At 37.5% G+C, this 27,359-nt stretch overlaps 1 protein-coding gene across 4 annotated transcripts; it reads right to left on the bottom strand.

The window, feature by feature from the left end:
• Positions 1-26: 26 nt before the first annotated feature.
• On the bottom strand, positions 27-26,913 carry p4ha2 (procollagen-proline, 2-oxoglutarate 4-dioxygenase (proline 4-hydroxylase), alpha polypeptide 2). 4 transcript variants are annotated; one of them, XR_014609166.1, is made up of 15 exons: positions 26,340-26,913; positions 23,739-23,830; positions 21,593-21,689; positions 21,352-21,503; positions 16,649-16,804; positions 15,696-15,935; positions 13,182-13,381; positions 12,182-12,358; positions 10,987-11,057; positions 6,109-6,208; positions 5,592-5,645; positions 3,359-3,564; positions 2,918-2,986; positions 630-726; positions 27-417 (listed from the first exon to the last, which is right to left on the bottom strand). XR_014609166.1 is itself a non-coding variant. In XM_084136342.1 (15 exons), the coding sequence occupies exons 2-15, from the start codon at positions 23,815-23,817 to the stop codon at positions 347-349; spliced, it is 1,629 nt and encodes a 542-aa protein (XP_083992468.1). In that variant the 5' UTR covers positions 23,818-23,830; positions 26,340-26,913; the 3' UTR covers positions 27-346. The 4 variants fall into 4 exon arrangements, 2 of the variants coding, with proteins under 2 accessions (XP_083992468.1, XP_083992469.1); XR_014609167.1 differs by having other exon boundaries at positions 16,667-16,804; positions 26,340-26,480; XM_084136342.1 differs by having other exon boundaries at positions 3,359-3,424.
• Positions 26,914-27,359: the final 446 nt, after the last annotated feature.

The raw sequence follows: 27,359 nt of genomic DNA, 5'->3' as shown, positions 1-27,359 counted from the left end.
AAGTGTTGCAGACAAAGAAGCATAACTTCAAATTTAGATATTTTTATTGCAAAATAATACAAAATAAACACTGAAGAACAATAATTTATGCATTGCATGAACACATTGAGAGTTCACTGACATGATACTCCAAGTTTAATCTGCCAAGAAAGTTTAAGCAATGGGAAAAGGAGATAAAAGAGAAATCCCTAACAGACAGATTGCCTGATGAAGCCCTGCTCATGTCTCATAGCAGTGAGTCCTGACTGGATCTGATGCATGTTCTGGAGTGTGTGATTGTGTCCGTGTTTGTCGAGTCAAGGCACAGACGGTAGAGCCGAGCTCGAACGCTGACTGCGTCGCTGGATCAGTCCACTTCTGTCAGGCCACATGGTCGTCTGAACTCTTGACCTCTCTCGTGGATCCATTTGTTTGAAACTGCCAAATGAGAGGAACTTGTAAATGCTAATTGATATTTGATGGCTTTAAAACAACATGCCTTGTTAGATTAAAATTTGTTGAACTACAATAAAAATGAACATCAAAAAAAAAAAAGAACGTGATTTTTGCAATTAAAAAGCAATTGAACAGCAACCTATTAATGAGCATTGCCGGCATTTGGTCGCCGAGTCTGTATTTAGTGCACTTACCCCATTTACTGCCGACTAGAACAGGACAGGCTGCGTGTCTCGTTCTGTAGTCTCCTTCTCCACTTTTAAAGAGGTTGTACCAGAACACCGCTGTTCCCTACAGAAAGAGGAGGATAGGAGTCAAACCAAGCGGTAACCTTCCAGTCTTTCTCTTGAAACCAACACTGAAGTGACTTAAACTACAGTTCATCGACTGGCCACTAGAGACCGGCTGCAGAAGAGAGCCAATCCCATAAACCCCCATGTTGAAATGCCCAACTTTACAGCAGAAAAAAACATGTTTACAGCCTGGTGCAAAAAGTGGTTTTGGTCTATATAGCTAATTTTGCCCTTCATGACGACTGTGATGGGGGTGGATTTTTTTATAACTCATCCGTTTAAATTATATTAAGCCTTAAAGTTCTGCATAATTAAGGGTGTGGCCACTTGAGTGACAGGTGGATTGCCGCTGATGTCACTACTAGCTGTTTGTCTGTTAGCGTCACGTCACCTCAGCTAATCCCGCCTTTTTGCCCATTTTCGGTTATCCGGGAGTGTCAAGATGGCGACGGCCGGCTCCGCCCACTTTTGGCTTCAATAACGCTCGTCAGAAACACTACGGGTGATGTCATGGACACTACGTCCATATTTCGTTACAGTCTATGGTTTAAATGCTGCATCTGTAAAATGTAAAACACTACAAGCTGATGTCAGATCCAATTGGCCGATATGTTTCCAATAGGGCTGTCACTTTACTTGCACAATCGATCGGACCAACCAACACAAGTTTCGAAAACGAAAATAGCGAATGGTCTTTTCTCGGAGCGCGTCCAGCTCATCACGATACGCCCGCAGCGAACGCGCGTCACACAGCAACTGCAGGCTCTGACAAACACACACAACAGCAAATTATCCTTCTGCATAATGTGTCTCTTTTTACAACAAAACTGTGAATTCTGCCGGTATTCAGACAGTCTCATGCATACAGAGACAGATTCGGGGTACGGGCTACAATCGCCTACGTAGGCGAAATTTGTTTGACATTTCTAATCGTAAACACAGGCATGTTGAAGCCTGCAGTGATGTTTATCATTTATGTTATGGCTGTCCACTCTGCTTATTGTTTTTCGAGAATGTGGCACTCCTGTTTGTCATTGTGCACGAAACTTCACGCCAATAAATCATCAGGAATATTGCTGACTTGTGCGCGTCTCAAGCACCCTCTTTACGTTCGTCCTAATGCCTGTTAGTTGTCCGTGGATTTGCCTATATTTGGCATTTAAAATGGAAACGTCTTTAGACAATAGAAATCGATTTTACAATCGATTCAATGAACACTTATGTCTCAAAAATCGAACAGGATTTTTTCACAAAAGTGACAGCCCTAGTTTCCAATATATGAAATTAAACAGTAACACTTTATTTTAGTTTCCTTGTTACTAGTTACTGTAGTAATAGTTATAACTTTAAATTATGCAAAATTACATGCAACTAACCCTAAACCAACCCCTAATCCTAACCCTATAGTAAGTACATGTAGTTAATTATTATTATTACTCAGTACTTAAATGTATCATTACACTGTATAACGAGGACACCTTAAAATAAAGTGTAACCACTTAAAATTCTTTAAAAAAAAATTATCACAAAATATTTATTAGACATTGATTGGCAAGACTTTTGGTAGATTTTGAAACTGACACAAGGGAAAGGTGACCTAGCTTAGCACAAAGACTGGAGGTAAATGGCTCCAGCTAGCATTCTGCTCCCAATAAGTGACAAAACAACGGCAACATTTTCCTATTTACAGAGAGTTCGCTCAGAGTTGGAGTAAATCACTCCGCAGAAGTAGCAGTGCTTCGCCTTCTGAGAATATAGTTCCCAGTATGTATGTGGTTAGAAGATGGCTGTGTCTCATGTGACCTTGTTATTTGTACACGCTGTGACTATACAAATCCCAACATGTAAATAGGAAAATGTTGGCGTTATTTTGTCACTTATTGGGAGCAGTATGCTAGCTGGAGCCATTTACCTCCAGTCTTTGTGCTAAGCTAGGCTAGCGGTGGGTGCGTCAGACCGAGTTACAGCACGCACGGAGATGAGAAGGGTATGTATGGACTTATCTAACTCTGGGGGATACAGTGAATAAGCTAAAGTCCCAAAAAAGTCGGCGTGTTCCTTTAAATATCCCCCACAAAAAATTGGTTAGTTCCTGTTATCTTAATCAGTTTCTTTATTCAGTTAGAATGTGAATAAGGCAGTACCATCATCATTGACGCAATGATTTCATACATGTTTAGTGTCCGTACCTTTCTAGGCCAGATAGCAGCACCAAAATCAGGGAAAACCGTCGCTCCACCTGCCTGAACATCACTCATCTGTAACGTAGAAAGATTATTAACATCAACATTTCATTTCAAATAAATACAACATGGCATGTCATCAGTATTTCAGTGTCTACCAACAGTCTACTAATACTCTAATGAGAGTTAGTAGACAGGTTACTTATGTTTTAGAAGAATGTCTAAAGTGGGACATCGCAATAAAGTGTAACCAAGAAATATCAAACATGTGTATATGTTGGAATTATTTGAATGCTTGTTTTGTGTCCCTGGCTGAGATCCACTGGTGTTGTGTGTGTGTTCATGTGGCTCCACAGTAGCCGATGACACAAGACCTGATGCCAAGTCAAGAGTAATCATATAACACATGAGTTCTGGGACCAGGCACCACGAGATACACATACTTACATAATTTAAAAAAGTAGCCACACGATTTCCAGTGCCTAATGATTTGAAAGCATCAGGTTCATCTTTCTATGAAGATAAAATTTTAGAGTAAAGACAGGCAGAGAGGCAAGAAACGCTCGTCTCCGAGCGCACACACATGTACTTACGTAGTTCAGATAGGTGGCAAGTCTATTTCCATCAACCTTGAGGTTGCTGTCAAAAGGACGCTGCAACAGACGTGTGTAACTTTTAAACCAGACTGAGGTGCAGCAGGGGAATACCTCTGCCTCGGAGGCAACTTACTGTACTCTTCATATGCTTATGCTCACAACAACAAAAACACTGGTGTTGGGTGTCAAATCAATTCTCAAACATGTACTCAATCTAAAACAATAGGAAAATACTTTAGCTCTAGTGATTTGTCAAAATCAAAAACACTAATGCATTCAAGTTCAATCAATCAATAAAAATCCCAATAAAAGTATCAGGAAACTTATTACCACCAGCAATAAACTATATACAAGCTTCTATTCCAACATTTAAATCACAGGCACTTTTTTTAGCCATCAAGTGACACACAATACCCCCACATAAACACATAATTACATGTAAATAATAATTCCAAAATTCAATTAAATGTACCATGTCCTAGGCCAAAAATGATCTTTTTCTTTCTAAGTCCACAGTGTGACAGTATAAAGCAGTGAGTTATTATCCGGCGGAGACGCGGGTCACTGTTTACTGTTGAGCTACTAAGTTGAGCTACTGACTTTATTTCTTTCTGCCATTTTGTTGTTAAGCTGTGTTGTTGAAGTCACTTTATTTGTCATGCTGCTGTTGACAGTAAATGTTTGAATTTTTTTAGTTGGAGAACCTTGGTTGTTGGAAAGCGGATCTTCTGGGTTTTTTTTATATCGTAAATAAAATAGTAGCACTTGGAAGTCGTAGGGTATTGGGTGGCAATTACTGTATATCAAATTTTAAATGCATTTACTACACTTCTGTTATTTATTGTAATTTAAACAACCGTTCTGGTTCTCGAATCTGATTGGATAAGAGCCTTTTCCAGCCGTGCGATATTCCCCCAGTATCAGCACTGCAACCGCTTTATCGTTTGTATCGTTGTAAAAAAATACTACTGTTGTTGTGTCACGAAATGTAGTTTTAAGAGTTTTTTAGGCAAGAATGTAGTTACAGTATTTAGACCACAAATATGTGACTCATACTGTATATAAACATAGCGCCTATTTTACAGTCTGTTGAGACGCGTTTGCAGATGCGAGCTCCAGGCGTTCAGCGCTCAGAGAACAGCTTCATCGCGGCCAGTCCTCCGGGAATTAGCCACTGGCTCTTATATATGTAGATAGAGATATAATTCATTTCGGGAATATCAAACAAGCAATCTTTGGTCTTATTAATCTATTATATGTTCCAGAGCAAATCAATTTGAGTTAAGGGGAAAATTAAGTTTCATAACTTAAATCCTGTACTAGATTGCTGCTTTTGTATGTTTTACTGAATTTTTTGCTTGTGTTTCTTTGCTATTGTCTTTTATAATGGCGATTGTTGTTCATTTAAATACTGTTGTTCAATAAATATTATTTTTTATAAATAATATGCCGTGTTTCCGTTAGTGATCGTGAGATGGACTTCAGTGAAAGTTACAGAAAAGAGTGACTGGTTGTTTACAAGGAAGTTGTTTAAGTGCTGCCAAAGACAAAGATATCGCTTTTCTCAGCGGACCTTCAAACTGATATTTTATAATGAATATAATATTATGGACATCGACCTGAAGAATGAATGCTGTATCAGATGCAGGTAATACACTCGTTTAGTCGATCTCTCTCATAATACCATAATACTGTTCTCTACATAATCCAACAAGCTTCAATGAAGCGACTCAATGTTCCTCTGTTACTAGTGCTAAAGTGACGTTTTAGAATTAATAACGGAGGCTTGGGCTCAAATGTTAATGAACTGTTTCTTCATTCTTTATTTATTTCTAATGAAATGTTACTTCTCCCAACCAAGATTGGAAAGGGCCTAAACCTATGTTCTATATGGATCAATTATGGATAAAGATGAGACATGGATGTTGTGTGTCAATTGACAGTAAAAAATTGAATTAAAATAGAAATATAGAATTCCTTTATTGTCAGAGAAAAATTGTTACTAATATTTCTTCATGCACAAGCCCATGATTGTTTTGGTGTGAAATATCATGCCACATAATTGAAAGAAATGCAGTTCTTACCCTTGAGAAATCATAATGTGGTTCATATTGACCTCCAACGCCATAGTTAGCAACCTAAGATGCAACACAATTCATAAGAAGATTCTGTTATCGAATCAGAACAGAGACGATTAATTATCACATAGGCAAACAACATATCATGTGCCTTGCACTAGTGTACCATTTACCACAATGCAATGCATCATTCCCAAAACATCCGTTTCAATTTCTGTGAACTAATGAACTAATTAAAACTGTTCATTGAGAAATATTGTGTACATAATTGTACAATTTTATTGTTTAAATTTTGCAGTGTCCCTGTTACACATCTTACATGTACATACGTACGTATTAACAGTAAATTATGAATAATTACAAGCAACTAACCCTAAACCAAACCCCAACCCGAATTATATAGCAAGTACATGTTAGCTAATATTACTCCGCACGTATTTGTATAATTACACTGTAACAAGGGCACCTATTCTACATTACACTGGTGTGAGCCTGAAGTCAATGGAGAAGAGACATGAATCACCTGTAGCAGTTCTGCAGTGTCCACAGTTAATCCAGTGATGTCCTCTATTCTCTGATTGACCCGCGCAATCACTGGATCATCTTCTCCTTCTAGCCACGCGCTGTAGACACACCAGAACAGAATCCAATAATGACAAAACCGCTAATAGACAAAATTCTGTTAAACGTCTGTATCTCAATCAGAGTTTCCGCTAGAAAAAAATGGTGCCGGTCAAAACGACCGGCAGAGGTTTCGTTTTCCGGACGATAGCAGACGATAGGCCTAATCATGCAGGCGTCCGGCCGCGCGATCACTTGCATTGCTCGTGAACGGGAGCGCATCTCATCCTAATTTAACGAAACTCAGCGTAGGCCTCACATACATGAAATATATCTTAAGAAAGCTTGAAATGTCTTTTTAACAATTTAAAACGAAAAGAAATAGGCTAGGCTACTCTGATTATGTAATCCATGATGTGCATTTCTCTATAGGCGCGTTCACGGAGGCCTATAATTTTATTAAACAATAAATTAAATGAAATTGTAATTGTATTAAAAAAGCAACAAAAAAAATCCTGTTTAAGTTTTTTTTTTTTTTTTTACGCATTAAATTCAGGTAGGCTACTGAGTCGCTGTCCTCAGTGCCCAGAAAAGCGCTGAAACGGAGATGAAGGGGAACCCGTTTTTATTTATTTTTTGGCTTATTTTAACTGGCCCATCCAGTTTTCTGGAGGCCCACCTACAATCAAAATCCTGGCGCCGCTAGTGCTTCGCAGCGTCTGATATCAAGAAATAACAGACCGCATTCCACATTGGAATTCAACCAAGCCATGTAATAATGTTTAATAACTTTCAAACGGTAGAGCCTTTTCCTTTATAACATAGCCAAAGGTCGGTGTATTTTTGCTTTATACATTTTAGGCTTATTCTCAAATTCAGATTGTGTTAGGGGGGCGGGATTATTAGGCAATTTTAATCGGACAATTTGACCGGAGAGATTTAATTTCGTCGGACATTTCATTTTTTTTTCGCCCAATGTCCGGCAATTACCGGACAACGGAAACCCTGATCTCAATACAAACAAGCACACTCATTAATGTAACACCTAGGGGTGAGCACTATGACCAAATAATATAAGATTTTTTGTTATATCACAGTCAGGGTTTCACATACACTGATTTATTAGCCACAATATCAACAGTGAACGCCACAAATAGATTTCAGTGCTTCCCATCAGAGCATGTGAGCGGAGTGGAGCGGGCGGATGTTGGACAGAGCGCAGAGCGGCATTTTTAAAAAGAACGGAGCGTCGCCCTGTTTCCCGCTCCAATTTCGCTCCGCTCACACCACGAGTCTGAAGCATGCTCAGTCAAGCCTGACCCAGAATCCATCTGTCGTGCACAGTCATCAACAGTAGACTATTTTCAGTCAAAACTCGGCTCAATAATGGAGTTCAAAAAGTACTTCAAAAAGGAAAATGAGAAGTCATACAGGTGTACTATTAACATAAAACTAACTAACAATGATAATGTGGTAGCCTACAAGAAAACGAATGTGGAGACATCGTTTCAGTCAGTAAAGATTCATTTTGGAATCTAAAAAGACACATCTCTCAAAAACATGAACGTGTGCTACGTGAACCTGTGGGAAGAAAACAAAAGGTTAGCAAATTGAATACGGTAACTTGTAACAAAGTGTAAATTAAATATAGCGTAATATTCAAACAAATTCGTTTTGTCATTCAAGTAGGCCTAATGGTTCATTTTATTTAATTTGTGTCGTCCATAATAATATTTATATTATTAGGCCCATTTATTCGTTTAATTTTACAGCAGTTTGTGTGTACAATTGATATAAGCCAATTTAAATTTTAATCGTGTGCGTTGTGCAAAAATTCACTTATCAAAATTCTGGCCTAATAGTTAATTTACTTTTAAAACTTTTATGTATATTTTTGTTTATATCATTTTTATTTATATTATTAGGCCCATTTATTCGTTTAATTCTACAGGACTTTTTGCGTAGGCTATATTCCTTCTTACATAGGCCTAATTTGTAATTTGAAATAAAACATTTCTATTTGAAAAATGTTGTTGTTGCTCACTCATTAGTTCTTTAGGAGGTAAGGCTGTGGTCTAAGCTAAAAGTGATATACATGTAGATTTTTTTCCTTTTTTGGAGCGATCGGGGGTGATTTGAGTGGAGCGTGAAGCAAACTGCGTTGAGCGCTGAGCGATAATGAGCGGAGCGGCCTGATGTAGCTTTGAGCGGGGGAGCGGAGGGGTGAACAGTTACGTGAGCGATGAGCTGAGATTCTCACCACTCCACTCCGCTCATATGCTCTGCTTCCCATTCATTATCCAGACTCTGCCGTCCCGAAAATATATTTAAACTTCTCATAATAACATAAAAGGTCTTTAATGTCGTGTTTTTCGCCATTGCTGTCAAACTATCTAAAACTGAAGGCACGATAAGGCTTTGAGTCCTTATGAAAAGACTGTCTGTTTGCACTTCGCTCACACGATCAGCACGTGATCAGCTCCGTGTCTCAGTTCACAGTGAATGAATGCAGTGAACTCATCTGTGCATGTGCTGAGTTTAGCGTGCATTTGGGAACGCAGCTACGATTATTTTTTTTTACATTTGCATAGTTGATGATTACAGTATTTCACTAGATTTGTAATGTTTGTAAACTTGTTTCCGTCAAAATAAAAGCTCAAGCGTTTATTTCTTGCATGTATAGAAATTAGGACAAAACTAATTATGAAAGTTTCATTTATTTTTCAGTGGATTTGTTTTACAATATATGGCTATTACTGTGATTGGAATAATATTATAACAACATTATTATTATAATGTAGTGAAATATTTGAGGTTTGAGCCCCCTTTAAAGTTCAGGTACAAGTCAATGCACTGACTTTTTCTTTGTTCAAGTTGCACACTGAACATGGGTTGGAGCTCTTAATTTTGAACCCTCAAAAATTGCACCAGACTGACTTACAGGTGGGGGTGTAAGTCACAACCCCCCTAGAAGGACCGAGGTCCACCCACCACAGTAGGGGTGGGAGATATAGCCTCAAAATTATATCACGATATTTCAAGAATATTTGCGATAAATGTAGACAATTTTTTTTATTACATTTATCTCACCTAAATGTTTGCTCACTCATTGTGTTTTTACAATTGGGAAATTTTGTATTTAAGAGTTTACACAACACAAGGAAGCTTGATTTCAATCTTTGAATTAAATTTTTTAAAAAGTAGCAAAAAATATATACAAAATAATAAAGATACAAATAAAGAGAAAGGTTTTTGGGTAGGTCTAACACTATTCAGAAATACTACAGAAACTGAATAAGGTAATCAAATGTAAAATAACACTAGTCCTGAGTCCTGACTAAATTAAATACATAGGCTATTAATTCTGATTCCTTACAATGAAAGCTATCTTTTGTTGTTTTGACGACAACATTAATGACAGACACATATGGCTGCCGTCACTTTTAGAGCTAGTGCCCGGATCCATTACTGTTATACTGTCTGTCACACTGTCACGCACGTTTTATGGTTATTTCAGACATAACCGACTGTTTACGAATATACTAACCATGACCGGAATTTTGACACAATTTTGCGTGTTTTTTCCCCTGTTAAAGCGATATAATCCGCGAAACAGAACTTTTGTTACTCGCGAGCAGTTTGTGAGACGGCTTTACTGTATGTATGCACGCAGAGTAAACATCTCTCAGAGAGCGCGCGAGAGTACTGAATAGTTTAAAATTGCAAATGTTTAAACTGATAAGACTTAAAAAGAAGTGAAAATGATAAACTTTAGTTACGATGCAAGTGACAAAAGACAATTCCGTCATGTCCTGACTGCTAAACACAAGAGTGTGGTATTGACGCTTGACTTGTGCAACCCATTTTGAGAGCGAGAGAGAGAAGACGCGGCACCGCTGAACACTCACGCGGTTGGTAAAATCAGTGTTTGCGGGGGAATTTCCCGCATTATAAGTGGTAGACCTGCGGGAATTATTAAAATACTATTGAAGTAGCTCCTTTTTAGGTACTAAATCGTCATTGGAGGCTGACTTGCTGCTCTCGCGCTCAGACAGGTGTTGTTATTGTGCGTGCTAGGGAACGTAATGCGCCATACGTCATTGCGTCGCTATATCAGTGATATCGCTCTATGACACTTTTTTATCATGTAAAAATTTATACCGATATTATCGTGGACGGTATGATATGGCACACCCCTACACCACAGTTTCACTAAATCCTGTGGGAAACACTGACAGTACAGGTACAGTATATATCATAATCTAGTTATTCTGCTGGAAATTGAATGAAGAAACCAGCAATATCACCATTCTATGTTCTAAATATCAGTAGATAATCGCAGGTGTGGAGATGTCTTCTTATTTTCACATTACTTCATGCTTCTTTTCCATTCTCTGCTAATTAAACAAGCCTAAAACGGTTTTCTGGTTATAGTTTGGCCAGGCCAGGCCAGGCCAGCCCAGAATACACTTAAGAGCAGAATTTTATCTATTCTATCTATTGCAGGGGTGTCCAAACTCAGTCCTGGAGGGCCACTGTCCTGCAGAGTTTAGCTCTAGCCTGCCTCAACACACCTACCTGGAAGTTTCTAGAATGCCTAGTAAGACCTTGATTATCTGGTTCAAGTGTGTTTAATTGGGGTTGGAGCTAAACTCTGCAGGACAGTGGCCCTCCAGGAGCAGGATTGGACATCCCTGATCTATTGTAATATAAATGGTATGGCAAAATCAGTTAACAGTTCTAGCATCCTATCGCCCAGCCCTAGTTACCTCACCTTAAGTTCTAATAAAGCCAGACATGAACACAATTAAATGGTCTGATGTATATGAGATGTGCTCACCTTTTGGAAACTCTATAATGGGCAACCGTCAGAACGCCGGTTTTAGGATCTCTCACTGTGGCCCTCGCAAGCTACAGAGAATAACTCATTATTAGCCAAACATGCACAATATTTCAGTTTATTCACATCTCACAGAGACTGAGCTCTGGGAACTAGATTACAAAACTCAAAAGGATAGTTCATCCAAAAATAAAAATGCTGTCATTGCTTTCTCACCCTTGTGTCATTCCAAACCAGTTTTGTGATATTTATTTTATTCTCTGTGTAATGAACAGACCAAACCTTCAGTAGTTGTTCACTGATAATCTTAATTTCAATCAAACCTAGCATCCATAGTTTTCAGACATAGACTTGTCACATGTAGTAGTTGTAAGCGAATTATTTGTGAAGAGAAAATATTTTTTTTGGAGTTAGACCATGAACTGCTATTGTATTTAAAAGAGCTGCTTAAATTCTTTAACAATAATATTTTTGTCTTGCACAGAAAAAATAACAGCATACAGATTTGAAATGACACAAGTAAGTAGTAAAAGTGAGCCTTTTAAAGACTAAGATTTACATGTTTTCTCAGATGTCATAACCTGGCAAACAGAAATGGCCTTGTTTAACTGCGAACCTGTAAAAAGCCTTGAAAAAGTATCATGTTGTCAATGCAGCAAGTCTATGAGACTTTATTTTTAGTACAGTGACTGTAACACATCTTTTCTCAGCTTGTCTCCACAATGAAAATAACATATGTCAAGGTCAAGGTAAATAACATAAGTGGGTAAAGTTCAGGATTAAATCAGCTAATGCTTTTTGTACAACGTTCTTAGCTTAGTGGGTTTATTACAGGAGAACAATGGTGCAGTTACATCTATGTTCTATTGATCAAAATAAAGTGATATTTATGGATCATAACAACAGATAGAACATTAAATCTGTTTGGCTCAAAAGGCTTGTAAATAGTTTTCATTTCACATGGTTATCAACTGTTTTCATAGAGTTTACCGCATCTTGTTCAACTCCCTAAAACATAAATGATTGCTATTTATTTACATTTCTCTACATTGTCGGATCACAATTTGATGTACAACAAATAATTTTTCTATTGCTTTGTCTTTTTCAAAATAAACACACAAATGGGCTCATATGGTGTGTGTGTGATTTTTGGATGAACTATTCCTTTGAACTGGTCTACTGGTTTACTACCGACCTTGGGTTTGGCTAACTCCTTGATCTTTTCGATCTCTTCGTCAGACAGGGCTTCCAGAAAGCGGACGATGTGAGGACTGTCCCACTCATCCTCCTCCTTCATCGGCTTCAGCAACAGACGCGGGTTCCTGTTGCCGTCCTGATAACGGCAGAACAGTCTGCTACGTCTCTTCTGAGTCTGTTGGGAAATTAAGATTGAATAAAATAGCTTTCCGACATTTTAGGATTTTGAGATATTTTATAAGAACCTACAGCTTATTTAGGATGATTTTAAATCATCAAAATTTGTTCACACAAAATCAAAAAGATTTAAATTAGATTTAGATCAATGGAATTCTATGGCAAGACACTGAACTGAAAAAAGTGTTAAAATACATATATGTGATTAAAAGCCTAAGTTCAATTTGTTCATCATATAAAGCGATCGAGTCTCTTCAGAAAATTTGGAGTAAACCACTCAAATCAATCTCAAATGGATTAGTTTTATGATTTACGTATTGAACTTTTTGAAGTGTCAAAGTGAAAGTTGCGTAGCTGTCAATGGAGAGACCGAAAGCTCTCAGACGTCATCAAAAAGATCCTCATTTGTGTTGAGTTTACAGTTTTGGGTGAACTATCCCTTTAAGCACTAAATCATCATATCAGAATGATTTCTGAAGGATCACGTGACACTGAAGACTGGAGTGATGATGCTGAAAATTCAGCTTTGATCAAATGAATAAATTACATTTTAAATCATATTAAAATAGAAAACGGTCATATTAATTTGTAATAATAAGAGCATGAGAGAACTTTTTCAGAAACATTAAAAAAATCGTACTGATCCAAAACATTTGAACGGTAGTGAACATATTAATATAATCACAATACTACACAATAAACACAGTTTGAAACATGAGACTCTGTAAATAACATCTGCTTACGAAAGCAAAAATGTGATTTTTTTAAGTGCAAACAATTCAGCAATCAGATTTCCCGAGTCCTCCTGCATGAGTGCTCACCAGCTTGACGCCCTCGCCCCTGCACAGCGCCTCATAGACCTCTCTCTCGGGCAGGTAGTCTTTGGGCCGCTCGTAAGTGTCGAGCTGAATGGGCCTCTCGTCCGCGAGCTGCTGTTGGCTGCGACCCATGTCCCTCAGCTCCTTCGACAGCAGACGCTCGAAGTAGCGCAGATTTCCTCCTGCCCTCTGGTGGCTGGGATCTGCACGTACACACACACACAAACACACACACAGCATAGATGGGACACGCATGAATCGCGATGGTTAGTTTACTTTTTAATTATGCATTGCAGGCAAGAAATGCAGCCAAAAATGTATCTGGTATTAAGGATATTTTCCTTATAATCTATATAATATTTAATTATGTGTAAGCAAAGCAATAAGGTAGAGCTGGGCGGTATACCGGTTCATACCGAATACCGGTGTTTATTTTTGTTATGATATGAATATACCGCAATACCGGTGTATGTCGCTTTAACAGCGCTGGGAACGCGACACTGAGGGTCTTTTCACTGTTGCACCGGTGATGCACAGATGTGTGTGTTACTGTAACGGTGAAGATGGAGAGGTTAAACTATAATTGATCTGTTAAATTATATTACAGTGTTTCCCATACACTGGTTCACAATATCAACACTGCCTTTTGGAAAATCTATTTGTGGTTGGCATTGACTTCGTTGAATAAACACGAGCACTTCACGTTTCAAAGTCAAAACGCGGCACGGGTGTTTTTATATGAATGTATCTGAAGTGAACCTGCGGTCTTTAGAAAAGTTTCTGTTATTTTCATTTAATCTTTCTTTATCTTTTCTGATAAAACAGCGTTTATGAGCGCTGTGCTGCTTTGTGTACATCCGTTACGGGGAAACCACTTCGTGTACATCCGTTACCAGGGAAACCGCTTTGTGTACATCCGTTACCGGGGAAACCACTTTGTGTACATCCGTTACCGGGGAAACCGCTGTTTCTGCCGCTCCTACAGCGCCTCCTGCTGGACCTCTTTATAAACAGCATCATTTTGTAGTAGTCCAGTCATTTTAAGCCAAAATGGGGGTCAACCACTGATCTATATAATGTCATTCTATATAGATCAGTGGGGTCAACCTTAAACAAATTGCAACAGAAGCAAACTCAACTGATTTTGTATCCTCAATATGTCCTGAGTAAGGAAAAAAAAGTCCCGAAGACAAATACTCCATTCAGAGTATTTTACTGTTATGTGTTAACAAGATTCAACAAGACATTTTCACCTGGCTAGACCCAATGTTTAGACCTGTTGTGGTATTTATGCAAATTAGCACATACCTAATAATGAACAAGAAAAAAGAAAAATAATGAACAGGCGTATGAATAGGCTATATTTGGGTCTTTTTCAAAACTTTCCCCGGCCTAATGGGATTCTTCTGGACTTTTTTTCCTTACTCAGGACATATTGAGGATACAAAAGCAGAGTTTGCTTCTGTTGCAATTTGTTCAACCTTTTTTCATAAAATGACTGGACTATATGTGTGGATTCTTTCTACAATTTTCACTCATGGCATTCTAAGTCAATCTACTGCAGTATCTCCTCTCTCAATCAGTAGAAAATGTGGTTAACTCCTAGTCATGCTTGAAAAAAAATAATACCGTCATTTACCGTGAAACCGATATAATTTAGAAAAATACCGTGATATGGATTTTTGGTCACACCGCCCAGCACTATAATAAGGTACGAGAGGCTGTGCTGTATTGTGAATAAGTCACGGCTGAAGGGCGTTGTTAGGCAAGACTCAAAGCGGAGTCAGCCATGACTTATTCACAATACATCACTAGTCTCAAGTACCTCATAGCTTTTATAAAACAGTTGCCACACAATACAGATATTAAAGCCAAAAAATATGTATCAATGCAACTTTCATGAAGTAATATCACTAAAAGCCTTCCTTCTGCTGAAAAAAATAGTCCCTGACTGTGAATGGCAACAGAAGTTACATTACTGCGCCATTAGATGTCGGCAAAGACTATGAGTGAGTCAGTCAGTAGAGAAGACTTTTATATTGAAAGGACTGAAACTTGTGAACACAGAGAAGCAAGACGCAACTGAAAAATGACTAGCATTTTGGGCCACGGGAAAACCACTTAACTGTTAAAAGGACAAGATATCGCAGCGGACATTCAAACGGAATTTTCTATTACGCATATAGGACTGACCTGAAGGAAAATGCTATATTTCCTGTCAATGCAGGTACACAAACTCACTCGATCTCTCACAATACTCTATAAGCTTCAATGAACAATATTGATGAGAACAAACATGTTTACGTTGCTAAGAGTGGTTGTGTAGTGATACACAGAACCGTTGGGTGAAGCACTCATAGCCGTGTTTTATTGTGAATAAAACACAGCTATTGACCAATCAGAATCAAGGACTGGAACTAACCGTTTTATAATATGATATGAATTACATTATAAAATTCTCTTAATGTGCTTTTTATTTGGAGATTACACTTTCAAGAGAGAGAGACAATGGCCTACCAATGGCCACCAAGCGTCGGGTGAGTTCGATGGCTCGTGGCAGATCCCCCATCTGATAGACAGAGTAACTAAGATAATCTAAAACATCAGCCTTGAGCGTCTTGGCGTCCTCTCCCGAGTCCATCTGTCTCAGCGCCTGCTGCATCCACAGCACTGAATGATAGTAGTCACTCTCACTGTAGGCCAGTTTCCCCATGTCAAAGCAGTCATCCACCGTCAACAGAGCATTGTAGCGCACCCCTGTGGACAGAACATCACATCATTTATCACAGGACTTAGTGAGGATTTGATATTGGACCTTTATATTGGAAATCTGGCTCATTTTCTTATCATCTTCTCAGGAAAATTCCCATAAAGCACATATTTAGTGGTTATTCACTGACATACTGTCTTGTTCACAGACGGCACAGAATGACGCACAGTTGAACGTGTCTTATTCAAAAGAAAGGACCAAAACAAAGAATATCCTTAGTATTGATAGATAAATATAATGCCATATTACCAAAACAAGGTAAAATTCCAAATTACACTAGAGGGATTGAGATAGAGACTCCAAATTTGCTATGCTGACAGTTTAGACTGTCCTCTATCAGTGTGCCAAATTTCATAACTTTCCCGCAAGCGGTTCTTTGGGGTGCCATACACTTCCAGAGCGGAAGAAGAAGAAGAAACGGAATAATAATAATAAGAAGAAGAAGGCCAACGGATACAATAGGTGCTTGGTGCCCTAATAAAAACTAGGAAATAAGCACATACATTCACTAAAAAAAAATCTATATCTTCAACTTCTCATGAAGACGCTATTGAAGTCTCAGAAACCCATTGCACTGATGGTGAGGGTGGATTTAAATTTGTTCCCCATTTAAAGTGTTGCAATGATGGGTTGCGTTTTGTCACCGCAAGCCCTGTATAAAATGAACACAAAGAGATCTCAAAACAAGAGTGCGAGTTACCCGCGTGCTGCCTCTGACCTGGCAGTTTGCCTTTGGAGAAACTCTCAGAGTCCAGTTTATACGTGTCCTGCAGACGCAAGAGCGCTTTGGCTGCTCCCTTCTCATCCTCCTCATCAGGGAAATACTGTCTGTGCACTGACATGTTTGATATGAAGCCTTCAGAGGGAAAGAGAGAGAGAGAGAAAAAGGTTTTTTAAATTAGACATGGCTTGAAGGTATCTGGTGTTTGCTGAATAAGAAAAAAAAAACAGATTTAAGAATGAAAAACTGATTACTTTTAATGACACAGTGCTTTGCCCAATGAGAATCAAGTACAGTACACCACTGGCAGTATTATGAGGTCAAATATTTTTAAATAATGAGTTTAACTGTATAACTGACTGATTTCCAGCTCTTTCCAGCTGTGGTAGTTGCATGTCTCTCGAGATTTTAACTCAAGAGTATGTATGTATTTCATAATAATCTGCTTCATATTGGGGTCCTGATCTCCCTGTCAGGGTTACTTCCTGTGACTGGGTTAGGGTTACATTATCTTTGGCTTTCATTTTAAGTTCTCACATTCTCAAGAACTCCACGTGTCAACATGTTGCAACACATGCTCACACAAGTTCACATTAGGGTGAGAGTGAAAATACATGAGCAGCTGCAGTGACGGACTCTATTCACAAACAACCAGGCAGTTGAGATTTGCTATACAGTGTATATGAGTGTACTATATGCTTGCAGATTTGCAGTTTGAGTTGTATTTATGTTGCATTTTTGTTAATCTTGGTTTCTCACAATTTGAGTGTTTTTCTGAGCTAAACGGAGTGAACTGAGACGCTAACGGTTTCACATATGTGCACGTCGTGCAGCTGTGCAGAGAAGCCCAACGGCCAAAGTCAAGAATTTCGTTAAAGCTGCAGTCCGTAGTTTTTCCTCTCTGTTCGAAATCTGCAATTGCAGTTATTCACGGAATTATCAACTTTACGTGGGTTGTGCCTCGGCGTGGCACAGCGCAGATGAATCCAATGTTTTGAGGAGAATGTGCGGCTGTCAGTCGCCGCCAGTGTGGATACTGGCGTTCGCAATCACAAATTAAATACTCTTATATACTGTAGGCCTATAATCACGGAATATGATGGGTCCGTCACCGTCCGTGGATCATTCGTTCAATCGTTTTTTTCAAATTAAAACCAAAAATAAAAAGATGAAAAACGACTTGTTTTTCCATTATTTATTTCCTGAACTAAAATGAAAAAAAAAACCCGAATTTCTGATTTTCTGATTGTGCTCAGATCAAAAATAGAAAAAAATAATTACTGGATTAGACAAATTTTAATTTTGATTTTGAATTTAACACCTTAGGCATGATATATCAAGGAAATCATTTTAAACAGATCAAGTACTATTGTGGTAACAGATTACAGCTTACAATCCAACTTTTGAACTTTATTCCTTTTTTTATTATTATTATTTATTCGGGACACACACATACACACCTAAGGTTTAAGAAGGTCTGCGCGGGACTGTTTTTTTCCGTCCCGCTCCCACAAGGTTCTATTCAGCAACCGCTTAAAATACACTGTGTTCACCCACTTTATTTCCCGACCTGAGGGGTTCGCAAAATTTAGATCTCGTTTCCATAATCTCACATTCAAATGTCTCTAACGGAAAGAAGGAGATTATGTAGCCTATAATAATTATAAATGCTATACAAAAATTGGGTTCGTGTCAATATAAATATTAGGCTATTTTAACATTGTAGCCTACTGTCAGCAGAGAAAAAAAATGCCACAGGAAAAATTTATGAAATATAAATAACATAAATTGAATAGGACAAAGCCTATCACTCATATTTCAAAGCGACATAAACGAAAATCATATTGCCCTACTGACAAATAAAGTAGGCTATTTTCTGCCGAACTATTTCAAACATCCTTGCAAAAAAATAATGTTGTTGACTGACAATGGTTTCAGTACCAAACAGCTCCTCAGAGCTAGGTGTACAGGTGGTCAGAATTAAGTGCGGATACGCTGTCAAAAGATGTCGGGAGTGGGCTATTGTCAGTCAGACCGCCCGCTCCGTCCAAAGTACACCAGAGTTCTGACCGCAACCGTCTTTTGACGCGCGAATGCACACGTGGTCAAACGTATAACTAGACGCGGCAGGCGCGAATTTGACGCGCTATTCGCGTCCGGTGTGAACGCACAGTTATACTTTAAAATGTAATCCCGCGCCGCATGATTCCCTATGTGCGTTTCACACAGTATGCGGCGGTGAAATCGCCGCGCGACTACGGCTTTTCTCAAGTATTGGAAGAGTTTTGTGCAGCATTTAGGACTTCCAAAATAATCCGGCGGGCCAGAAAATATTGCCAGTTTTGGCCGCCAGTTGTCGTTCCCTGGCATACGGCATTAGAACAACACCAGGATGAGTAAATGATGACCTAGTTTCATTTTAGGGTGAACTATTCCTTTAATGATTACAAACGTTTGACCAGTAGTGTGTACTGTATATCAGTGGGCGACTGATATATTGGCAAGGCTGATATTTGGCATTTTATAAATATCGGCATCGGCCAATAAGTTTCTCTGTTTGGCCGATGTGTCAGAAGCGGGACTTTTATTTTGAAGCTGATGAGTCTTAATTATTTTACGTTACTGTTTAACAGTCCTATCTAATATGTTATTAAATAGAATTGTTAAACAAAGAAAGTAAACGGTATATGAAAAATGATTATAGTGTTTGCTTTTATATTATTAGTAATAAAAAGGCAAACACTATAATACTTTCTCATTTACATAAATAAACATTTATAACATTTAAACAAATCTTTGAATATCTAATAAACGCTCAAACAAAAATGCTCAAACCTTGCAGAGTTAGTCGAATTCAGCTGTGAGATCAATATCGGTCAACCTCTAGTCTAGTATATATATATAACTGTTTATATTATTATAAGCATTTTAAATGATATTAAATTAAATTTGACCTGGTCTGGGATCTCTACCTTCCACCAGTTCAAACATGTTCCGTCACATCCATCACACATCACCTTCCATGGAATAGGCTCTATCACTCTCTCTCCTCTGGTGTGTGTGTGGTGAGCGCCACATCATCCCTGAGTGGATGAGGAGATTCCCTGATATGATTGTAAAGCACTTTGGGTGTACAGCAGTACATATGAAAGCGCTATATAAATGCCATATTCATTCATGTTAAACATTTTCTTCAGCATGTCGCATCTCAAAAAGAAGCTTAAAGATAGAGCCAAAAGATAAAACTGTACATCAAAATCATGGTATGTCAAAATACATAAAACTATCATAAAGTTGCAGACCCTTCCAGACCATTTTCTTTGATTATATGATTCTTCAAAACAACTTTCTCAAGTTAAATCTACCACGACTTCTTTGTGATAAACGTATCCACCTTTTTCCTGACGAGCCTAAACTGCGTTTTAGATTATGAGAGCCACTTCCGGTTTGGGGAAGACAAATCCCCAAACAAATCTTTTCAAATCATAAGGCTGTGCTACAAATAATCCTTATCCATCAGTTTGACTGAATGAGCTGTAAAATTTCCTTATGTTCTCACGTTCAGACTTCAAGAGAATAGCATAACGTTTGGTATTTTAATGTGACGTGGGATGACAAGAATATTTGGGAAAAGCAGTGTTTTTCTGTGTTATAATATCTGTGTTTTTCCTTTGCATTCTGCAGTAACATTATAAAAAAGGACAACATATACTGAGCATTTGTGGTCTGCTCTCCCGATTTACTTCACAATATATTCCATAATTCACTGGAATCCACTAAGAATCTTTTGTTTTTCTCTCCAAATCCTGTCTCTTTCCAGGTTTGTTTTCACACGGATGCTTTAAAATGTAATCGCCTCCCCTTTTCACTTTCAATCCACATTAGCAGTGTTTACTGGAATCTTTCTAAAGCATGTACTACATTTAATGTCTGTCAAAATTACGAAAATGTTATCAATCAATGTTCCAGTTAATGAACATTTTTGTTACATGATGCGGACACATGTTACCACAGTAATATTTAACTGTCTGTAATATTGCTGTGGAAATAATGAAGCTTTTGGGGTATGTTATAGTAATTTGTTAAAGGATTAGTTTACTTTCAACTTTCCAACGTGATGAAGTAATACGTGGCGCATCTCAGAGATGGTTCAAGACGGGCATTTGTGGTTAAAAGTATATATATATATTTTTTTTTAGAAAACGACCGATCGTTTCGCTAGATAAGAGCCTTATTTCTCGACTGGGATCGTGTCGAGACTTTGAAGCTGCATTGAGACGGACATTTGAACCTTCTTTGAACATTGGTGTAGTTGGTTGCCGTTGAAGTCCATTCTGTGTAGAAAAATCCTGCAATGTTTTCCTCAAAAACCTTAATTTCTTTTTGACTGAAGAAAGAAAGACATGGATATCTTGGATGACATCGGGGTGAGTAAATTATCAGCAATTTTTTTTTAAAGTGAACTAATCCTTTAATGCTTTTACACTTTTAAATTTCCTTTAAATTTTCAGTGGTTGAAGGGTAAGTAGAATAATGTCATCTCATTATACCCAGGATTTGAAAATGCTTATTATTGTGTTCATAGAGCAAACCTTTCACTGACTGTTCACAGTTTAACAGAAGTTACTCCCATAATTTGCACATGCATCATGGGGCTTAGGAAAACGGTGGATAGACTGTACCATCTGATGGGTCTTGTAGCACCAGGCTCTCTAACTCCGACCACTCTGTGTTGAGTCTCTTCATCAGCTTGTAGGCGTTCACCGGGTGAGCCAGGAAGCCTTCGGGGTCCGACGTAGATGCATGTGTCAGCAGATCTAGTTTATTAGCCCAGCTGATGAGCACCAAAACAAATAAACACACAAATGAGTCATGGGTTCACGTGAAGTCATACAAAAATAAATATTTTAGCTAAAGATTCACCTCTTCACAGCTTCAAGTTTCAACTCTTCCGCCTCAATGTATTCTTTCAGGGATTTGACAAGCTCTCTCTCTGTAAATATCAGGTCTGTCATTTGGCCTATGAAAGGAGGTGGACAAATTGTACCATAAGAAAAAAAGAGCACAAGACCAAAAAAGCATATGATTTGGCACATTTATTTACCATCAAGCTTCAGCAAAGCCAGCCATGACCGGGATATATATTACCACATGAAATATGTGGAACACTTTGTAAAAGATTTACTTTTTTAATATTTCAGCTGTCGAGACATAATATAAAGTGTTGATTCTTGCATTATATTTAGATCTACTCCCATTGCATTGTCCAGTGTAAACAGCATTATTGAATGGGAATTTTGGTGAAAGTGTAGAACAGATAAAGTCTTGATTAGAAGCATTTCGTTAATTGCTTTCTGTATATAATCATAATTTAAAATATAGCTGCAAGCAGCCATCACGGGGCCAAGCCCTTCCAATGGTCCCATGGGTTACAAAAGTAGCTAAAAAATAGGCTACTTTGGTTTCAAAACTTTAAAAGTAACTTTAAAAAACAAAGTATTTATACTTTGTATTCTTACAAAGTATTTATACTTCTTAATGTAAGATGTTGAGTGTGATCAGCGTGATGAGATCAATGGGTTCAAGAAGTAGCTAAAAGTTTCTGTTTCTATGTTGATGTTCATATCGGTAAGTTCTTAAAAAAATGTTTTGAAAGAACATTGGTAAAATAGTTCCAGTCAAAATGGTTTAAACAATTTAGACATGCTTTTGTTTGGAAATTCTGTAACTAAGCTTAATGTGTCTCAGAGATGACAGCCTTTTGCTTTGATATGGAAGAGAGATTCAAGGTGAGAATGAACATTTTTAAATGACAGAAGAAAAAAACAATATTTCAATAGAGAGTCAAATAAAAGTATTGTATGAACTTGGCATATAAGTACTAATTTGGACTTTCCGCCATATGGGAAAGGAGCACAGATTTTCTGACAAACTATTAAAAAGTTATTAGCAAAAATAGCCATTTTTCAGATCTTATGACCTATAGTCATAAATTTGGTATGGCCTCCTAGATCATGGTTCCAAAGAAGCATACCCAATTTTCATTCTGATTGATCAAAGTTTGCCTGAGATACAGCCTCTGAACCAATTTTGGGTCGACCTATACTTAAGTTCACAACATCATAACTTTTTTTTGACCCGTGGTTATTGAAATTCCATTCAGTCATTTCATTTCTGTGCGGCTTGTTTTAAAGATAATTTCTGCCAATTTTCATAAGAATTGGGACAAATTTTGAAGGATGAGTATGGAAAAAAAAGGAATACTGTACTTTTCAAAATGTCCACTACTGTAATAGGCGGAGTCTTAATGTATGATGTTGAATGTGGTCAGCATGATGAGAGGAATCAGGTGTAATAAGCTTAAATTTTCTAGATCAAAGGGTTTCAAAAGTTATAACTGTTTCAAATGTGAATTTTTTAACTAGTGGTGGCGCTATGGAGTTGATCCTAGAGACCCCTAACATTGGTCAGATTACTATTCATTACCATCACTACAAGTGTGCCAATTTTCATAATTTTCCTACAGTACTACGGTTCATAGGGCTGCCATAGACTTTCATTGGGGAGGAATAATAATGGAATAACAGAAACAATAGGGGCTACAGCCCTAAATAACAGTTGATTTACATGCTACTAAGAGGAGCAGTGTTAAGTTGACCATTTAGTCACTGGCTTGGCAAGAAGAAAATGAGTTGTTTTGGCAACTTGGTTTCAATAGAAGCCATTTCTAGACTAATAAGGAAGTTTCCAGTATGTTTTATAGCATATTGAAAATATTTCTTGAAATGTTTATCATTGAAGAATCGGTGTGTAATTTCTGCAAGATTAGTATCACCAAATGGAATTGCAAAAGTAATGTTTGCCAAACATTCCCCTCATAAGCCACTTTGCAGACAAGCAGCTGTGCTGGGGTGGACACGAAGCTCAAACAAACAGCCACATTGTGATAGCATTACAAAGCCACAGTTTTGCCACGGTTTGGGGAAATCAACCTTCCAATGGTTTACTCACAGAACAGTTGTCTCTGCAAGTTCAATTGCAAATAGAATGACTTTATTTAGAAATGTACCGATTGACGTGAAGACTTCTGCTTGAGTGGGTGAAGAGAAGAGCAGAGTCAAGAGCGTTAGCCCCAGAAATGTTGCCATCTTCAAGCAAAACCTACAAGAAAACCAAACAGACATTTTAGAATTGTGCAGATGTACTGTATATCCCCATTAGACTTAAAGTCTTTAACTGAACATTGCTGAGGTTGTCAAAATAAAAAAATTTATACACACACAATACCGGTCAAAAGTTTGGAAACATTAAAAAATGTTTATGTTAAACATTAAACATTAAAAAATGTTTAAATGTTAAGGAGTCACCAAGGCTGCATATATATATATATATATACTTGCAAGTCTACACATATGCATGTTAAGTATTTTTTTTACTATTGAGGGCAGACATTAAATACTAAACCATGTCAGAGAATAGACTGCAGAAAGCTCTGGTGTTTAACCACAAATGGGTCAAGAAACAGCTACAGAGTTTTTCTTGAAGAACAGTATAAAAAAAAAGTATGACCAGAAACGAAAACTTGCCATGTAACTAAGCAACTGTACAACAATATATTTTTATACAGCAACCAATTCAACTTGCATAGAGGTAGGAAATTAAATAAAATCTGAGACCAATATATTCAGCTTGATGTCTGACTCAAAAAGTTTCTGAACATGTTCTATGCATTACATTTATAAGGACTGATGGCACAAGTGAGCTGAATTGAAGAAGGAACCTGCTGATTCATATCTAGGGATTATATAGGGACCAAACGTGAGGCCAGTAAAGCAACCTCAAAGCAATGGGTAAAAACTACAGATCAAACACTTTTCTAAATACCAAGAAATGGAGCCAGTATTCATTCACCAGAATACAGTTTACATGTCAAGTAGCTTATTTATTATAAATTATTAATATATAAATATAATGCAATATAGATAACAGTCACTGAATGGATTTTATATATATATATATATATATATATATATATATATATATATATATATATATATATAACTTTTTATGTTTTTGAGAAGTGGAATTAGATATTGTCACAAACAACAAACTTTTTGGTACAAATGTGACCAACTCCTTTAGCTAATGACCAGTCATTACAGTCAAAGCATAAAACCTGCCAGCGCGAAACAGTTTAACTGGGCGTGGGTGAACTTGGTTAAAGACAGTCGAAATGGAAACCACAGAGAGAATCCACAAGTCTCTTAAAAAAAACTTCATCATAGAAACCTCACGATTCCATTCGTTTTTAGATTCAGGAAGTCACAATCCAATTCCAACACAATCTGTGTGAAGATTATGTATAAAACTCCTATCCTCCTATTACTTTTAGGATGGATGGATGCGCTTTTTTGAGCATCAATATCTAAGGTACCATTCACTCCCATTTTAAAGCTTGGAAGAGCCAGGATATATTTTTTTTATACAAGTGTGATTGTGTTTGGCTGAAAGAAGAAAGTCATATACACCTAGGATGCACGAGGGTGAGTAAATTATGGGATGATTTTCATTTTTGGGTGAACTAACTCTTAACTTGACTCAAGCACTTTGGCAAATAGTTAATTAAACAGTAATACACAGTCAGATTTAATCGACTTCTTAAACATCTGGAGTTCAGATTGACTCTGCCTTCGCACCTACTTTAAAAGTAAACTCCCTGTCATGCAAACTCAGCTGTGTTTGACTCTTTAGCCGTTCTTGTTTGTGCTAATGGTCCTTCTTAAGGGTTCTGAATGCTGACAGGTCATTGGACGAAGCTGAAGATTCTTCCATGTGGGAAAATAGGACACAATTCCCACTTTACCGACGATCTGCATGCTCCATCTGAACAGAGTTAGGAATTCAGATGAATAAACCAATGTTCACCAAATAATTTGCCTCAAGGCAAGTAATATTAGCGTACTGTTAGAAAAAGAATAATTATACTTTAAGAGCAAACCAACACTTCTTCTAAACTCTCACATGTTTCTGAAGTCAGTGCACAAGAGCGATGACGACATCTTCTAGAAAATTTCCTGTCCACCCCATGAGGATTTGCCTTGAGTTTCAGCAAAAATCTACCATCACTTAATAAAACAATCAATTATTTCACACCTTCAGCTGAATTCAGACACTGATGTTAGCTCTTATAAATTAATATTTATTCATATTAATTAGACTTAGCCTTGAATTCAATAAGTGAAAAGTAAAAGTGAAATAAATACAGTATATTATACTATACATTTATATTGTATTACACATATATAACCTAAAACATTGTATTTCAGGTGTTCAAGGAATGAAAAGAAATATAATGCAGTACTAAGTAGGCTAACGTATCCACACTTATTTTACTACAGGGTTTACATTCATTAAAACACCGCTTTATATCTTACATTTCACCATCTGCTGATAACTGCACTTTCAAACGTGCATGCAACTGATTGCTATAGCCTACTCTGAATAAAAAACGGATAGCGTTAGAATAAGAAACATTGTAATAAGGGTTATATAAACGGTGAAATGTTAGAGGTTTAAGTCACTATAATCATGCTGTTGCATGACATGCAGATTTGTTACAAATCAAACAATCGAGTTAAATGAAAACCATTAAACATGTATGAGCTCTTACCTCGTTTTGAGTTGAAATTAAAGTGTGATGGGGCAGACCCAGTAAAAGAGTTTTATAAACACCCCTCCACTGTTTCAGACTGAGGGTTAGCAGTGTTTTTGGTCGCTGCCACGTACAGAAGACCCAACACTTTCCACTCGCGCTCACAATCCTTCTAATAAACGCGCACTCGCATTCCAGAACTACATGATGATCCACTATATCAGGAAAAACATTTAGCAAACAGCATTTAATGGCGTGAAATACTGTACTTGTACTTGACTACAACCAATCTTCATATTAAAAGTCAGCGAATCTCTAATGGCATCAAAAGACAACGTGTAAACTCAGATGAAGGATAATCATTTTCCTTGACTCGTCTCTGCGTCGCCTCAAAGCCTTGATAGTTTGAACGAGAAAAACGTTTAGACAGAATTTACTGTTTTGATCCTGTTATGTCCAAATGAAACGCAGGTTGCTGGGTTTTAATCGAGGCACTGAATTAGAATAGAGGTTTACTACCCCTAAAGTCGACCATCTGAGATCGCACGACACAAAAGATCAGGGTGTATTATTCGGTGGTTTACGGTAAAACAAGATTCATGCAGGACTGCACGTTCTCTTTTTGACTTGGGGCTCTGGTGAATCATTCAGCAGTGATTGATGTTATGTGACATTACCTATGGGGGTAGAATCATTCCTTTATTTCAAATAAATAGATTATGATCCTCAAATATTCTTTAGGAGTTTACAAAAAATTTATTAAATTCAATAAAAAAATAATTTGTCAATAAAAACATTCACAAATAGTTTTTTTATGTCACAAACACAACTCTGACTGGCATTAATTTGTGAATGACTTCCTGTGTATTTGTGGATTTCAATGTGCAATCAAATTAACATATAGTTGGACTCCACCCACTGTCTACTCAAGCCAATCAGGGGCCGTTTACACAAGAGAGTTTTCAACTAAAAACTGAACGTTTTATGCCTTTTGGCCGTTCATTTACACAATGGCGTTCGTTCAACTTTGAAAATGGG

Source organism: Abramis brama (genome assembly GCF_963993115.1).
Source record: "Abramis brama genome assembly, chromosome: 15".
Lineage (NCBI taxonomy): Eukaryota > Metazoa > Chordata > Actinopteri > Cypriniformes > Leuciscidae > Abramis > Abramis brama.
This window is presented reverse-complemented; position numbering and strand designations above follow the sequence as displayed.

What these genes read in the sequence shown, in the direction of transcription:
- p4ha2 (XM_084136342.1), bottom strand. Translation starts at nt 23,817, where the DNA reads ATGGCAACATTTCTGGGGCTAACGCTCTTGACTCTGCTCTTCTCTTCA. An exon ending in CCGACGCTTGGTGGCCATTG is followed by an intron (nt 13,382 to 15,695) that starts GTAGGCCATTGT and finishes GTGTACGTGCAG; the next exon opens with ATCCCAGCCACCAGAGGGCA. An exon ending in ACACTGCAGAACTGCTACAG is followed by an intron (nt 5,646 to 6,108) that starts GTGATTCATGTC and finishes GTTGCATCTTAG; the next exon opens with GTTGCTAACTATGGCGTTGG.